A 16,177-nucleotide genomic window follows, 5' to 3' on the forward strand; every position below is an offset into this window, starting at 1 on the left:
CACCTTCCGTCAAGGATGCAGAATAATGCAGCTCTCCATCTTTCTTCCTTCCTTCCCTTCTACGGGGTCAGTCGGGCAGCATGGAGGTGAGTTCCTACTCCCATCCCCTAGCAAGTGCCATGAGTAAGTGCCCTCCCTCTTCCCTTCTGGGTCTCAGCAAAGCCCAGCCAAGAGCTGAGTTTATACCCCCTATTTTAAGGTAAGAACATGGTATAGATTGGTGCCCAACTTTCATTCACCAAGAACGTGTAAGCAGAGCCAAGGGGGAGCTATCCTTCAATCCCACCCATCTGCTAAGAGAGTGTGTAAACACTTCACTTTTACCAAGAGGCTATTCGTAGTGTCCACCAAAAAACTAAATATATACACACATCTGGCTTTTGGGCTACACCTCAACAAAGGGAATACTTGCTAAAATAAATGAATATTAAAAAAAGGTTCCAGAGTCTCATAATTCCAAAATGTTTGGAGAAAATCAAAAAGTCACTCATCATCCTAAGAACTAGGAAAATCACAGAAGTGAGACAAGATAATCAATAGATGTCCGTATTAAAATCAATGGGGTGTTGAAATTATCTGACAAGATTGTTAAATCAGCTATAATAAAAATATTATGAATAATAAGCCCTCAAAGCAATAAGCAATTATGAATTCTCTTAAAACTGAAAAACTAGAAAATCTCAGTAAAGAAATAGGAATAAAGCAATAGTACAGCTACAACGTGGATGAATCTAAGAAAACATTATGCTAAGTGAATAAGGCAGTTACAAAACACACACACATACACACTCATATTGTATGATACCATTTACATGAAATCTCCAGAGCAGACAAATCTATAGACAGAAAGTAGATTAATGGTTGCCTGGAGTTGATGGTGGTGTAGAAAAAGGAATGACTGTTAGTGGGTACAGGTTTCTTTGGGACTGATGGAAATGTTCTAAAATTAGATTACAGTGATGTTTGTGCAACTCTATAAATATACTGAAAGCTACTGAGTTATATACACTTCACATGATTCACATGAGTGAATTTTATAGTATATAAATTGTATCTTGATATGATTTAATATAAAATTTAAATTAATGATTAAATTTTAAGAAGAATCAATCTGCCAAACTAAAAAGTATAGTAACTGAAAATCTTTCTGATCTAACTAAGCAGAGTGGAAACAGAGGACAGAAATCAGTGAACCTGAGGACAGATCAATCAGGATTTACCCTGAACAAGAAAGAGAAAATAGACTGAAGAAATGAAGAGAGCCTGTGGAACCTGCAGGACAATAATAAAAGATCCATCATCAGAGTCCCAAAAAGACATAAGAAAGACAGGCGAGCTGAAAGTGTTTTAAGAAGTAGTGGTGGAACACTTCCCAAACTTTTCAAGTGCTCAGAGAAAAGAACTGTCAACCATGAATACTACATCCAATGAGGAATAAAGGGGAAATAAAGACATTCTCAGACAAAAGAAAACTAAAGACTTTGCTCCTAGTAGACCTACTCTTATAAATTGGCTAAAGGGAGTTCTTCAAACAGAATGAAAATGATAAAAGAAGGAATCCTGGACCATCAGAAACAAAGAAGAAGCAGAAATATGGGTGCATACAATGGACTCATTTCATAAGTTTTAGAAATGCTTTTTGATGATTGAAAAAAATTAGACACCATATTGTGATCAAGAAAAAGATGTTTAAAAGTGGTGAAAGAAAAAAGATATATATGGAAGTAAGTTTTCACACTTGACTTAAAGTGGTAAAATGTTAATACAAGTAGACTGTGATATGCTCTGTATGCTTATTGTAATACTTAGAATAAACTCTAAAAAAAACTATATACAAAGTGATACACTCAAAAACACTATAAATAAATCAAGAAGGAATCCTAAATATTATTCAATCAACCCAAAAGAAGGTAAGAGAAACAGATCATTTGAAAAGGGGGAAAGGGATGCCTGGGTGGCTCAGTGGTTTAGCACCTGCCTTCAAGCCAGGGCGTGATCCTGGAGTCGCGGAATCAAGTCCCACATCCGGCTCCCTGCATGGAGCCTGCTTCTCCCTCTGCCTGTGTCTCTGCCTCTCCCTCTCTCTCTGTGTCCCATGAATAAATAAGTAAAATCTTAAAAATAAAATAAAATAAATAAAAAGGGGGAAAAACAGAAAACAAAAATAGATTTTAGCCCTAAACATACCAACAATTACCTTAAATGTAAATGATCTAAATATGCCAATTAAAAAACAGATATTTGCAGAGTGGGTACATAAACATGATCCAACAAGATGCCATTGACAAGAAACTCACTTCAAATATGACATTTTTGTACAGGATGGAAAAAGATATCCCATGCAAACAGTAACTTAGAAATGCAGGGTGGTAAATTAATGCCAGATAAAGTAAACTTCAGAGAAAAGAAAATTCCTAGAGACAAAGAGGGACATTACATAATGATAAGAGGATCAATCCACCAGGAAGGCATGATAATTCTAAATACACCTGTATGCAAAAAGAGCCTCAAAATACATAAAGCAAAAATTGATAAACTGAAAGAAGAAATAGACAAATCTACAATTATAGTTAGGGATTTCAACACTTCAGTTTCAGAAACTGACTGCTAGGTAGAAAATCAGTAAGGATATAAAATGACCAACCCAATCATCTAACAGGATCTAATTGTATACAGAACATTCTATCCAACAACAGCAGAATAAATATTTTGTTTAAGAGCCCATGGAACATGTACCAACAGAGACTACATCTTAGGCCATAAAATAAACTTCAACAAATGTAAAAGAATTAAAATACAACAGATTTCTTCCTAACTTAATAATAGATTTTTTTCTAGCGTCAACCTAAAAAATCATTACCAGAAAAACGACCAGAAAATTTCCACACATTTCTGAATAATCCATGGGTAAAAAGGAATTTTCACAGGAAAGATAAAAATACATAGAATTCAATAAAAATGAAAATGCACTAGGTCAAAATATGTGGATACAGCTAAAGTACTGAAGGAGAAGTTACAGCCCTAATATAAAAAAGAGGAACAGTTTGAAATCATTGCTCCCACCTCAAAAAAATAGAAATATGAGAGAAAAATAAACCCAAAGCAAGCTGAAGGGATGAAATTAATAAAACTGAAAATAGAAAAATAGAAAAAAAAAAAACCAAAAAGCTGTGTCTTTAAAAAAAAAAAAAGTAAAATTGACAAACTTTAGGCAAGACTGGTAAAATTAAGACACAGATCACCAACACCAAGAATGAAACAGAACTATCAGTCTAGACCCACCTTCCATTAGAAAGACATAAAGGGAAAAATACAAATAACTTTATGTCCATAAATACTGACAAGGAGAACAGTTGGATCGATTCCTCAAGCCCAGAGACTATTAAAACTCAAGATGAGGGATGCCTGGGTGGCTCAGTGGTTGAACATTTGTCTCTGGTTCAGGTCATGATCCTGGGGTACTGGGATTGAGTCCTTCATCGGGCTCCTACAGAGAGCCTGCTTCTCCCTCTGCCTATGTCTCTGCCTCTATGTGTGTGTGTCTCATGAATAAATAAAATCTTTAAAAAAAAACCTACCTCAAGATGAAATAGAAAACCTGAATAATCCTCTAACCATCAGAGATATTGAATTGGTAAATTAAAAGCTGAAAAGGAAATCTCTAGCCACACATGACTTTACTAGAGAATTCTAAGCCGTTTTGCACGAAGATTCTCAAAAAATATTATTAAATCCAGCAGAGTCTTAAAAAATTATACACCATGACCAAATGCAATTTATTCCAGGTATGCAAGACTGACTCAGCATTTGAAAATTAGTCAGTGTAACCTAGCATTATCAATAGACTAAAGCAAAAAAACAAAACAGTATGACTGTACCAAATGATGCAGAAAAACATTTGACAAAACCCAACACTCATAAATAAATGATAGATCTTCTCAACAAACTAGTAATAGAATCAAACTTCCTTATTTGATAAAAAGCACCTACAAAAACTTATAGCTAACATCATATTTAATGGTAAAAGAATGAATGCTTTCCCCCTATAACTAGGAATAAGAAAAATATATCACACTAACCTTTGTATTTAACAGTTTTATGAAAAAGCAAAGGCACACATATTGAAGAGAAATTTAAAAAATTGTCTCTATTTGTAGATGACGTGATTCTGTATATGGAAAATCCCAAGGAATCTACAAAACACAAAACAACCACACTCTGAAGTAGTGATTTCAGCAAAGTTGAATGCAAAATCAACACAAAAAATTCAATCACATTTCCATTTACTAAGAACAAATATATATAAACGAAAATTTTAAAAAATATTTTATTTATTTATTTATTTATTTATTTATTTATTTGAGAGAGAGTGAGAGGGAGCGAGCATGCACAGGAGGAGGAGCAGAAGGAGAAAGAGAGTCCCTGCTGAGCAGAAAGCCTGATGCAATGGGGGCTTGATTCCAGGATGTGGGGATCATGACTTGAGCCCAAGGCAGACACACCTTACCAACTGAGCTAACCCAGGCACCCTATAGAAACCAAAAATTAAAACACAGTAACATTTATAACTACTTCAAAGAAAATTAAATGTTTAGGGATCAATCCAACAAAGCATGTATAGGATCTGTATCCTGAAAATTTCAAAATGCTCATGAAATAAACCAAAGAAGGTCTAAATAGAGAAATATACCATGTTCATAGATTTGAAGACTCAAATAGTAAAGATACAAGGTCTTCCCAAATTGATCATATGTTTAACACCATTCCTATTAAAACAGCCAAGTGTCTTGTAGACATAAACCATCTGATTCTAAAAATTATATGGAAAGGCACTTGGACCTGGAATAGTTAAAACAATTTCAAAATAGAATAATAAAATGGAGGAAACCAGTCCACCAGTTAAAGCTTATTAGATAGCTACAGTGGTCACCACAGTACTGGTGGAAGAACAGATACAAAGATCAGGGAACAGTTAAGGAACTCAGAAAGAGACCTACACGAATATGCCTAAATGAGTTTTTCACAGATGCAAAAACAATTCACTGGAAGGAGGATAACCTTTTCAACAAATGGTGATGGAGCAAATGAACTCTCAGGCATTTATCTCAGAGAAATAAAAACTTATGTTCACATAAAAGTTTGGAAAAAATGGTCACAATAGTTTTACTTGTAACAGCCGAAAATGGAAACAATTCAAATATCCTTCATATAGCCTTCAACAGGGAAATGGTTAAACATACTGGTATATCTGCACCATGGACTACTAATCAGAAATAAAAAGGAATGATACAGGCAACAAGTTGGATGGATCTCCAAAAAAAGACATTCTGAGGAAAAAAAAAAAAAAAAGAAGCCAATCCTCATATGTTACATACTACCTGATTCCATTTATAGGCCATAATTATCTAGATGGATAACAAATTAACAATTAGGGACTTGGGGAGGAGGAAGGTGACTGTGACTATAAAAGGGTAGGACAAGGGATCCTGTATCTTGACTGTGGCAGTAGTCACATCAATCTACACTTGATAAAATAACATGCAACTAAATACATAAACTGCACTCAGGAGTGCATGTACAGCTGTTGAAATATGAGTAAGGTTGATAGAATGCATCTATGTCAATTTGTGATACTGTGATACTGCATGATTTACATGCAAGACATGTGGAAAAATTTCCGTTTGGAAAAATCAGATGAAGGGTTTATGGGAGTCTCCACTATTTCTGGTAACAGCATATAACTACATAATTATAAATATAAAATTGTATAAATATATAGATCTCAAATAAAAAGTTAAAACGGGGCGCCGGGGTGGCTCAGTTGGTTAAATGCCCAACTCTTACTTAAAAAAAGTTTAAACAAAAGAATGATCCAGTATATCCCAAGAGCTACAATCATAACCATAACTTTCTGAACTGGAACTTGGCAACTCCAGTGTAGAAGTCATCAGTCATTCACCTACTCACCACCTGTATTAGGCACTGTCTAGATGAGGGATTCAGAGTGAAAAAGAACAGTCATGGACCTTGTCTTCCTGAACTTCAGACTGGGAAATAGGAAAATAGCTCAATATATGAAAATGGTCATTATATCTTCGGTCATACACATGAGAACTGGACTCAAATTTCTAACAAGAGTAAGAGTACTATTCGCTCATTAAAATTATTATGAATACTACTTGACAGAATGGAAAATTCTTATAACATTAAATAGAACACTATAAACTCAGAAATTCATCAATGTATTATGATAATAAATGACAACTTGTTTTTATATGAATAAACTTTTATTGAATTTTAGATAATTAGAAAGAATAAAGAAATGCAAGATAAATGCTTTCTAAACAACATCTGATAGTGTCTTTTCTGTCACGGTATTTTCACTCTTCTTTATAAAAAGTATAGACATTCATTTATTTAAATTTTTACAAAGTCAAGAACCATCACATGGAAAAAATAAGTAATGCTAACATAAATTCAGCATTTCATCAATATCGAAATGGCTGCAATTGGTTAGGTTCTGAGCTTAGCCCTCCCAGAAAACAGTGTCCCCAGCAGCTGCTGGTTTCCATTTATTCAAATGGGTCTGAAAATCAGGAAGCCACTCCCTGTGATGGCTCTGCTCGCAGGAAAAGAGGGCAAAAGGCATAGTGCGAAGAGGGAGTGAGAGACAACATTGGGAACAGAATGATGCTCTTATCGAACCACGAGGTTGGCCTCATAAATAATTCAGAGAACGATTCTGGGACGAAATCATTTCTGTGCTGCTTAAAGTGTGATTAAGGCGAGATAGTCCCCGATACAAGTATGCCCAGATCCACACAGCACAAAACAAGAGTGGGGAGTCGGTAAATTATCTGGTGAACTCCAAGGCCAGCCAAGCCAGGTCATTAATCACAGAAGGAAGTCTCTTTACAGTGGTGTAAAAATGCATCTGGGCAAAACTGCAACCCTGAGCTGTGACAAACATAGGGCAGACTCACCCAGGGGCACACCTGAAGGCATCCCTTTTGTCTTACTCTTATCTCTTTTGCAAAAATAGTTATTTTGGAAACAAAAACAGAACCACTGCCGCCCTCCCTGTAACAACCTACTAACCTCCACTTGTCAAACAAGGAGAAAGTTATCTACCTCAGTCCAAAAGGCATCGGGTGGTGCCCTCATTAAGAGCAACCTGGTGTGATAGGAAGGGAGCCCTGGACAGCCGGGCTCTGAGGCTGCCAAGAAGGCCCGAGTCCCTCCCACCTGCCTTCCGGCTCCTGTGCGGCCCACAGCACCCAGCTCTTTCCCTCCCACCATGGGCCTCCCACAGGGCTCGACCAACACCATCACTGAACATGCTGTTAATAACACTCTTGTCTTTCCCAGCCCTATGCCTCTCATGGATTTTCTTTAAAAAAAAAAAAAACAATAGTTTTCTTTTAAAAAAATATTTTTCCAGGAAATAATGAACAGTAATTGTCATGGACCTGGAACAGACCCTAGAAAAACACAGACAGGCAAGAATCTGTCAATATAGCAACATTCCAAATATGAAATTCATGGTTCAGGAAGACATAAATAAATAAATATGAATGGGCTTCTCAGAGAAGTTTCTTTTGTCTTCCCCCATTTCTTACTGAATTTTGTTTGTGTAAAAAAAGTTTGGACTCTATGATACAAGAGCCAGCCCTGTTGGGACCAATATTAACCATTCATGCCCATTAAGCCCTCTAGATAAAGAGGGAACGGTGACGATCCCAGGGTTGCTCATTAATTTTCCTAAAGACAACTATGTTTTTAAATAATTTCATTATTTAAACTTTACCTGGCACTTTAGTCTTTTGAAAAATTATTAAGTTAGGCATGAATTAAAGAATAAGCCCATGCGGACTGCAGTTTGGGTTTTAAGTGTTATTCTGCTCTTATATCTTTTTCCTTGGCTTGGCACATCTTTGAGATCCAGTTTGTTTTAATAGAATGCTGGGACATCTGTAGTGGGGAAACGAGTCTTCAGGATGAAGAATTCCAGTTCATTTCGCAAATCTCACTGGCCAGGTAACAGCATTGCCTTTTCCTTTGTGCTTTTCAGTAGTATCCTTATGTAAGGAAAGTGTTTCTTTCCCAGCACTTGCTCACCCCACCCTCTCCCTGCATGGGGCATTCCACTGATTCTTTTCTGAATACTTTATCGGCTCAGGTGCTATACCAGGGACCCTGCCCGACTCTGGGCTGGCACCATGACAGGGACAGCACCAATTCGCTCGAGTGTCGCTTGACTGACGGTGTACGACTGTGTGTGTTGAGGCCGAGGCTTCCTGCTGACTGAGCCATTGCTCCTGGACATGACTTGCGGGGGTGACCCTCTGTTGGCTGTCACTACTAGAGTCTTATGGGGAGCTGGGGCCAGGTGGCTCCCATTAGCATAGATGGATGGAATATTGGCATTGCCTGAGTGGAGAGAGAAAGACTGGCGCAAGTCACTGAAGTGGTTGAATGACTCCGTGTTTCTGGGAACTTTTGGATTGTTGCTCCAGTATCGACTGTTGTAGGTATTGGAAGAGGTCAATGTGTTGTTCTCTGAGGAGGATATCTCGGTGTGAAATGCTTTGGCAGAAGAAGAACATTTAGGTGGAAGATCATCTTCTCTGAAAAGGAGGAAAATATAAAGTTGTCGTCAGGATTTACTTGAATGTCACCCTACCCTCCTGCCCAGGACTCTCTCTTCTTCTGCTAAGCCCAGTCTGTCTGTGAGATACAAACCCTCAGGATAGACCGTACTACCACGAAAGCAAACATATCAGTTCTGGTGGCCTCGGCTGACACTCATTCCCTTTGAGACAACGCTCAAGAAAAATGTTCCCTCAGCTTCTCAATAGCCAAGGGCAGAAAAGTCTGAGGTCGCATCTCTCAGACTATATTTTCCAAAATAACTGAAAAAATGCGTGTGTATATGTATGTGCATCTGTGTGTATATAACTTTTTTTTTCCCCCCTCTAAATAGGAAAATAGACCTTAAAGAAATCCACTGAGCTTGCTGCTGTAAAAAACCAAGCTGTGGGTGTGAGGAACTTCAAAAAATGGTTAGAGTTGACCTGACTTTATTGCACTTTTTGGGGGTCTGAGAACTCACTGTGGTGTGCTGATGAGTGATTTTTCTCAGTGATCTTATGCTGGGATGAAATCTATCCTTGCATACAGACCAAACCCTTAAGAATTACAAGAGGCTAAGAGAAGTCACTAATTTAACCTAAGCTGTTAGCTAATTCATTCAACATTTATTGAGTATCGGGCATTCTACTAGATGTTTTATGTAAAAAAAAAAAAAAAAGGACACAGCTCCTATACCCCAGAGGCCTATGGCCAAACGAGAGTGACAATCAATCCAAGAACATCTCCAAGTCTGAAAGGCTGGACAAGGGACTAGAGTCAACTTCTGTGAGGAAGTGATGCCTGGACTGGTCTTGAATCAGATCAAGGAATTTACCGAAGAGATGGATAAAAAGGGAAGTAGTTTGGTCCAGGAAGAGGGTGGAGGCTTGAGCAAAGATCCCAAGGCATGAGAGGCTACAAAATAGACTAGATCACCAGTGATCATGGATGTGGTCAGAGGACCAGGGAAGCAGGGAAGGGTCAGATCCTGAAGGGCTGTGTGACTCATGCTAAGTAGACTGCAGTCATTAAAGCATTCTCAACAAGGATATGATAGGGTACAGTATGAGACTGGGCTCGAACTCCCCGACCCTACAATATGCCAAGAGTCAATTTTCTTTAAAGATGATTTTCACATTATTTTCTGAAGAGGTTCTTATCTTTGACCTGTCTCTCACACCAAGCCATACTGTTTGGCCTCTCTGTGCACACAGGTATGGGTATGCTCTTGTGGTGTTCCTTCTAGCTTCTATTATAAATGCTGATGTCAAACACATTTCTTTACTAAACTAACTTTTCTACTGTGGCAGCCACCTTAACCTCACCTATCTTTGGGATATGGGAGGTGAAGGAAATTTTCATGTGTGTCCTCCTGGTTGGGCACATTTCAGACCCTCTTCCCCTTTCATGATCCAGTAAGTGATGCTGAGCAGTATCATGAGGAAAAGTGGTATAACACAGAAGAAAAGATGACTTGGTAACGGTCTTGGCCATCACAGCCACTGGATTAGCAAAGAAATCTTAGCTGCCAAAATTAATAGAAATACAGACAATGACCATGTAGGACAAATTGTCTGATACACAAACCTTATTTCATTAGGAATTTCTTCTTCCTCCTCCTCTTTATTTTTGCTTCTCCAGTAAAAGAATGCCCCTAAAATTAGTGCAATGCAAAAAATGATAATAACTGCACCAGTGCCAATGGCTCCAGCTATTAGTCCAATGTTCCTGGGCTGGGCTGCAAAATATATTTAAGGTAGATTTAAAGAACAAAAAAGAGAGAGAGAGAGAGAAAGAGAAATAGCATACACTCATACAACTTCATAAATATGTAAGTTCACCACAGAATCTTCTTAAAATGCACAAAATTGCCTAAAGTGTTGCATTCATATAAAATTAAATCTCAGTTAACCTGTGTCCTCAGTGGCTAGGACTAACATACCGTAGGCTCACAGACACTTGCTGAATGAACGAACATTACAGGACTCACCACTTCAGTAGAGCCACACTTAGAGCAGAACAGGCCAAAGATGCCCAACTGTGTGATCCGCCCAAAAGAACCCTGGCAATAACTATCGCCTCAGCCCAACCAGATCACTACTTTTTGTAAGTGGAATTCAAATAACCCAGAATTCTCAAATAAAGAGAAAATGTCTGCACTGTTTATTTATGGCCACCTAACAATTAAGCAGATATAAAGGGATTAGGAGAAAACACAAGAAGGTCTTGCTGTGGCCACGAGACCATTGTAAGTTTCTATAATGTCTACAGCACTATGCAATCACTTGAAGACAAGTGACCAATTTGATTCTAATCATCTGGAGGAGAAAGATACTGTGTCATAAAGAAGATGTCACAGTGTGGAGGCTGAAAAGCATGCTAACACATTTATAAAACATTTCAATAATTAATAAAACCAAGAGAATTTCTACTTAATCTTCAAATGACCTAAAAACAATCCAGAGAAATTCTTCATTCCCTGGTGTAACAAAGATCTTTGGTGTTCCAGACCCAGAGTCGACATCAGAATTGTATATACTTACGTGAAATCACCTGGAGATCCAAAAGACAGGTGCTGGTTCCGATGGCATTAGAAGCCACACACTGATACAAGCCTGAAGACAGAGCACTGATGTTCCGGATGGTGACTGTCCCCTGGATCTGGTCTGTCACAAAAATCATAATCAAGTGAGCAGTTGGGGGTGGGGGAGGCATTAAGAGAACCAAAGAAATCAACAGCAGACAAAATTTAAAAATAAACACTGGAGAGCCATCCATAGCCTTTGCCAAAGAGATTTCTTTGGTTCGTGAAAAGACTAAAATCACGTCACGTTAAAGACATGGAGACGTGGAGGCCTGCCCTAATTGAATGCAATCTCACAACTTAATCTGCTGATTAGTCTGAGGTCCTAAATGTGAGTGGCCTTCCCCGAGGAAACAGTGGCTAATGTTTGTCCTGGAGAATTTACAACCAGTAACACCAAATTTCAATTCTGAGGAAACGCAATAAACGTAAAGATGAAGCTAAAATTCATTAGACTTGATGGAGAAAATATCCACTCCGTGCTCCAGGGGTCGTTACTTCCAACTACCCTTATAACTGGAAGTCTGGATCCTTCACAAAGCAAGATGCCCAGATGAGCCAGAGGTTTAGTGGAAGAAATTCCAGGACAGGAGATGGGAGAGGAAGCTGGGGAGGGTGGGGGTGCCTGAGACTGCAGTGCAGGTCTGGACCCTGTGAAGGGTGGGGATGGTGGTGAAGGAGGGCCAGGCAGGGAGCATCTCAGATTGCTGCCAGTGTTACGGAAGTCTCCATCAGGCCCATGGGGAGCCTCTGAGCTGAAGTCACCTGGTAAAGCAGTCACAGCTTGCAGGAATAGGCCTGCGTAGCCGACCGCTGTGCTGGTCACCGGCTGGGAGCAGCCCCCGTGAAAGCAAACTGGGTGCAAAGCAGTGGCAGCCGCTGGAGGAAGCAGCTGGGGCTGCCGGTCTGCCGTGTTGTAGAGGAGCAGCGCATTTTCAAGGCCACCGCACTGCTATTACCCAGAAATGTTTCAGTAGTTCATTTTTTATTTTTATTTATTTATTTTTAATTTTTTTATTTATTTATGTATGATAGTCACAGAGAGAGAGAGAGGAAGAGACACAGGCAGAGGGAGAAGCAGGCTCCATGCACCGGGAGCCCGATGTGGGATTCGATCCCGGGTCTCCAGGATCGTGCCCTGGGCCAAAGGCAGGCGCTAAACCGCTGCGCCACCCAGGGATCCCAGTTCATTTTTTATTAATTCATCAACATTAGCACGGATTATTTATTGCTTGTAAACAAAATGTAAATCACAGGAACAATAAACTAAGATTAATAGCTAGTACCATGTGCCAAGCATTGGTTAAGCTTTCATAGTATTATCTTAATCTTCACAATGACGCCATGAGGTATTATTATTAATCCCACTGAACAGGTAAGGAGACTGGGGCTTTAAGTGAGTAATAAGATCACACAGCTAGTTACACAAAACTGGAATTAGATGGGGGGCTGTCTTAGATCTAAGCTCTAGGCTTCCCTGCCTCCCTTCTCAACCACTCAAAATAGCTGCGAATTTAGGAGAAAGCAGAAAGCATCCTGATGGCACATCTCTGGCACAAAGTCCATGTATTCCTAGGGCAACACCCGGAGCTACCCCTACCCTGGGCTATTTTTCCAAGAAACTAACATTATCTTGTTTCTGCTGCAATCTTCGTTTCTATCTGGAGCAAAGGCGGAGGCAGAGGAGGCGGGTCAGCAAAAGCAGACCTAACCACAGCACTGCATGCATTTATTGGTTAAGTCATTTAAGAAGTAAATATTTATTGAGTACCTTTCTGGAATTAACTTAAGTAAACAAGCCAAGGAAAGGACATTTTTTTTCCTTGCTATTGTTTTTGTTTTTTAATGGGAAATTTAAAGGGTCAAATCCATATTAGATGGGCATCTTGCTTATTCAGAACATGACGTTTGAAGAATTTGGACGTCTGAATTGTATTGGACACACCAAGTCAATATATTTGGTGGTTACTTTGTTTACACCTGTGTTATTATTTCCTTTTCCTTAACAAACAAAAAAACCCAAAAAACTCTGAGGGCTACCGATGTGCGAGAGCCTTTCAGTGAATTCACTCTGTAGTTGGGCCAGCCTGGGAGGAAAGTGTTTTCTCCTCCTGTGTTTTCTACTTGATTTGCCAGGCCTTCATTAAACACCGCTCCTATGTGCTCTTCAGCACCGTGTATTATCTAGTGCTGGCATTTAACACCATTTGTTGACATTTTTTGCCTGTCTCATTAAAAGATGAGGCTGGTGGGAGTGGCAGGGCGCCTGGGTGGCTCAGGTGATTGATTCTTTTTTTTTTTTTTTCTAAAGATTTTATTTATTCATGAGACACACACAGAGAAAGAGACAGAGGCAGAGACACAGGCAGAGGGAGAAGCTGTTTTCCTAAGCCCTGAAATTCTAGGAATTTGATCAGCTCACACCAAACCAGTAATTTTGTTGACATTTTCATAGAGATAACTTGGGAGACTTTTAACAGCTGAACTAAGCACCATTCTGGCATGTAGAAAGAGGTAAACTTTAAAGATTCTTGCTTTAAAGGGCTATTTTTAAAAGATGAAGTCACCGTTCTGCATCTCTCTAGACACAGAGACCACGGGCAGACTGACAGAACGAAGTATTCCTAACTCTGGTTGACGTGCCACCAGGTGAACTTAGCTAGGGCTAACTCACAATGGAATCAGGGAAGGAGGCACATTGTTGAGAGAGGATTGGCCACAAGCAGGACAGGGCTGTCCTCAGGCTCAAGGCAAAGAGCAGACGGGAGCCCCTCCTTAGCAAGCACAGGGCTCTTTCTCAAGTGAAAAAGGACTAATTCTTCAGCTCAGTCTGTCACTTCACTTGGCCTGCTCTGGTGCAGAAGTAATTTGTTGAACTGAAGTTAGAAAGCAAATGTTCTTACGATCTTCTTTAAGGATAGGTAAAGTCCAACCACGTGCAAGCACAGTTTGGAAAGCACGCGTGCCATCCCAGCCCACCGCATCAGCTCCCAGCCACACTGGATCCCACACCAACCACGCAGCTGGATTAGGATGCCCTTCAGAATCACAGGGAAATAAATGTAAGTGTCCATGTCCACGTCCATCCGTTCTCCTTAGGCCCAGAACCGTATTTCTGACTGCCTGAGGGATGCTACACTAAGAGCTGGTGTTCTAGGCTTAGACCACCTGGGCTGGGTCTGCCCTACCAACTACCAGCGAATTTCCTCATGGGTAACACAGAGCTACCAGCATATCATGGGTTGCTGTGGGGACAAAATGAGGTAATTCATGCCACAGGCATAGTACAGTGCCTGGTAAAGCGTCCATGGAGGAATTCCATCCTGGCATCACTTGGGGAATTTATATATTTTTCTGAGTCATACGAAAAATCAGTCAAGAAACTGGGAAAATGTCAGATGTCTCCAAATCCCCAACAGATATTAATACTCAGGATCTGAGGTTGAGAGATAAGAATTCCTAAATCATGAATTATTCTATACTTTTATATGATTTAAGTACTTTGGAATAATAAGTGGCCATAATAATAAACAGTCAGTCATTTCTTATATAAAAGATTCAGAAGTGGGCAGCCCGGGTGGCTCAGCGGTTTATCGCCACCTTTAGCCCAGGGCGTGATCCTGGAGACCAGGGATCGAGTCCCGCGTAGGGCTCCCTGCATGGAGTCTGCTTGTGTTTCTGCCTCTCTCTCTCTCTCTCTCTGTCTCTCATGAACAAATAAATAATTTTTTTTTTTTTTTTTTTTAAAGAGCAGCCTGATGCCTAAGCAGTTTAGCACCACCTTCAGCCCAGGGCGTGATCCTGGAGACCCAGGATCAAGTCCCATGTCAGGCTCCCTGCATGGAGCCTGCTTCTCCCTCTGCCTGTGTCTCTGCCTTTCTCTCTCTCTCTGCCTCTCTCTCTCTCTCTGTCTCTCATGAATAAAATAAAATCTTTAAAAAAAAAGCTTCAGAAGTATCCTGAATCAGAAAAAAAAAATAATGAATACACAGTTTATTGTTATTTGAACCAATTCTGACAAAATTATATATTATCTCAACCTGATATATTTGATAATAAATAGCAAAAAAGGGGGAACAATATCACAAAATAAAGCCAAATTAAAATTGATTTTAAAATTCAAAAATAATATTATAAATACTTAATATTTAAACTGTCATTCTAAAAAAATTTTAAAACACTGTGTAGTATCAAGTTTTCTATCCAATAATCTTGATTTTTTTTCTCATCACCAATTTTAGAGACATGGAAAATTTTATTTCATTTTTGTATTTATATTCAATGAATTGAGATGTAGATGAAAAATAGACAGGGAAAGATTCTGTCCCCATTAAGAGAGTATCCAAAGTATACATTAGGCGCACATTAGAATATGTGCTATTAGCCTTTTTTAAAAAAATATTTGTAAATGTATATTTATTTATTTTTTAAAGATTTATTTATTTATTTATTTATTTATTTATTTATTTATGAGAGAGAGAGAGAGAGAGAGAGAGAGAGAGAGGCAGAGACGCAGGCAGAGGGAGAAACAGGCTCCATGCAGGGAGCCTGACGTGGGACTCAACATGGGACTCGAACCCAGGTCTTCAGGATCACACCCTGGGCTAAAAGCAGTGCTAAACTGCTGAGCCACTCGGGCTGCCCTCCTATTAGCTTTTTAAATTTAATAATGAAAATATTTTGTCTGTTTGCTTTTGCTCTGCTTTGGCTTTGCCACCGAAACAGATACAGCTTTTGCCAATTCAGATTTTAAATTCATTTCTGATTTCATGTCAGTGTATTTCCAAACCAACATTCCTCATCTCTTTCTCTTTGCATTTCTGCTACTGAAGAATTTGCAAAGAACTGAAGTCTACAGCAAATATTCAAACACTGGAAAATAATGTTGGACATTGGTGGGCAATATCTGAATAATGTAATATTTGGAACCCGCAGTATTAACATTACATGGAATCACACATC

At 39.2% G+C, this 16,177-nt stretch overlaps 1 protein-coding gene across 6 annotated transcripts in view; it reads right to left on the reverse strand.

Annotated features, from left to right (window-relative positions):
* Nucleotides 1-6,268: 6,268 nt before the first annotated feature.
* Nucleotides 6,269-16,177, reverse strand: part of IGSF11 (immunoglobulin superfamily member 11) — a 123,738-nt gene continuing 113,829 nt past the window's right edge. For 4 of the 6 annotated variants that reach the window (XM_025990106.2, XM_025990103.2, XM_072724114.1 and 1 more), the window contains 3 exons: nt 11,175-11,297; nt 10,219-10,369; nt 6,269-8,627 (listed from right to left, as the gene is read on the reverse strand). In XM_025990106.2, coding sequence (XP_025845891.1) covers nt 8,183-8,627; nt 10,219-10,369; nt 11,175-11,297 — 719 coding nt within the window. In that variant the 3' untranslated portion in view covers nt 6,269-8,182. The remainder of the gene's footprint in view (nt 8,628-10,218; nt 10,370-11,174; nt 11,298-16,177) is intronic. The other 2 variants (XM_072724121.1, XM_025990105.2) reach the window with 1 other exon arrangement.

Source organism: Vulpes vulpes, chromosome 1 (assembly GCF_048418805.1).
Source record: "Vulpes vulpes isolate BD-2025 chromosome 1, VulVul3, whole genome shotgun sequence".
NCBI lineage: Eukaryota > Metazoa > Chordata > Mammalia > Carnivora > Canidae > Vulpes > Vulpes vulpes.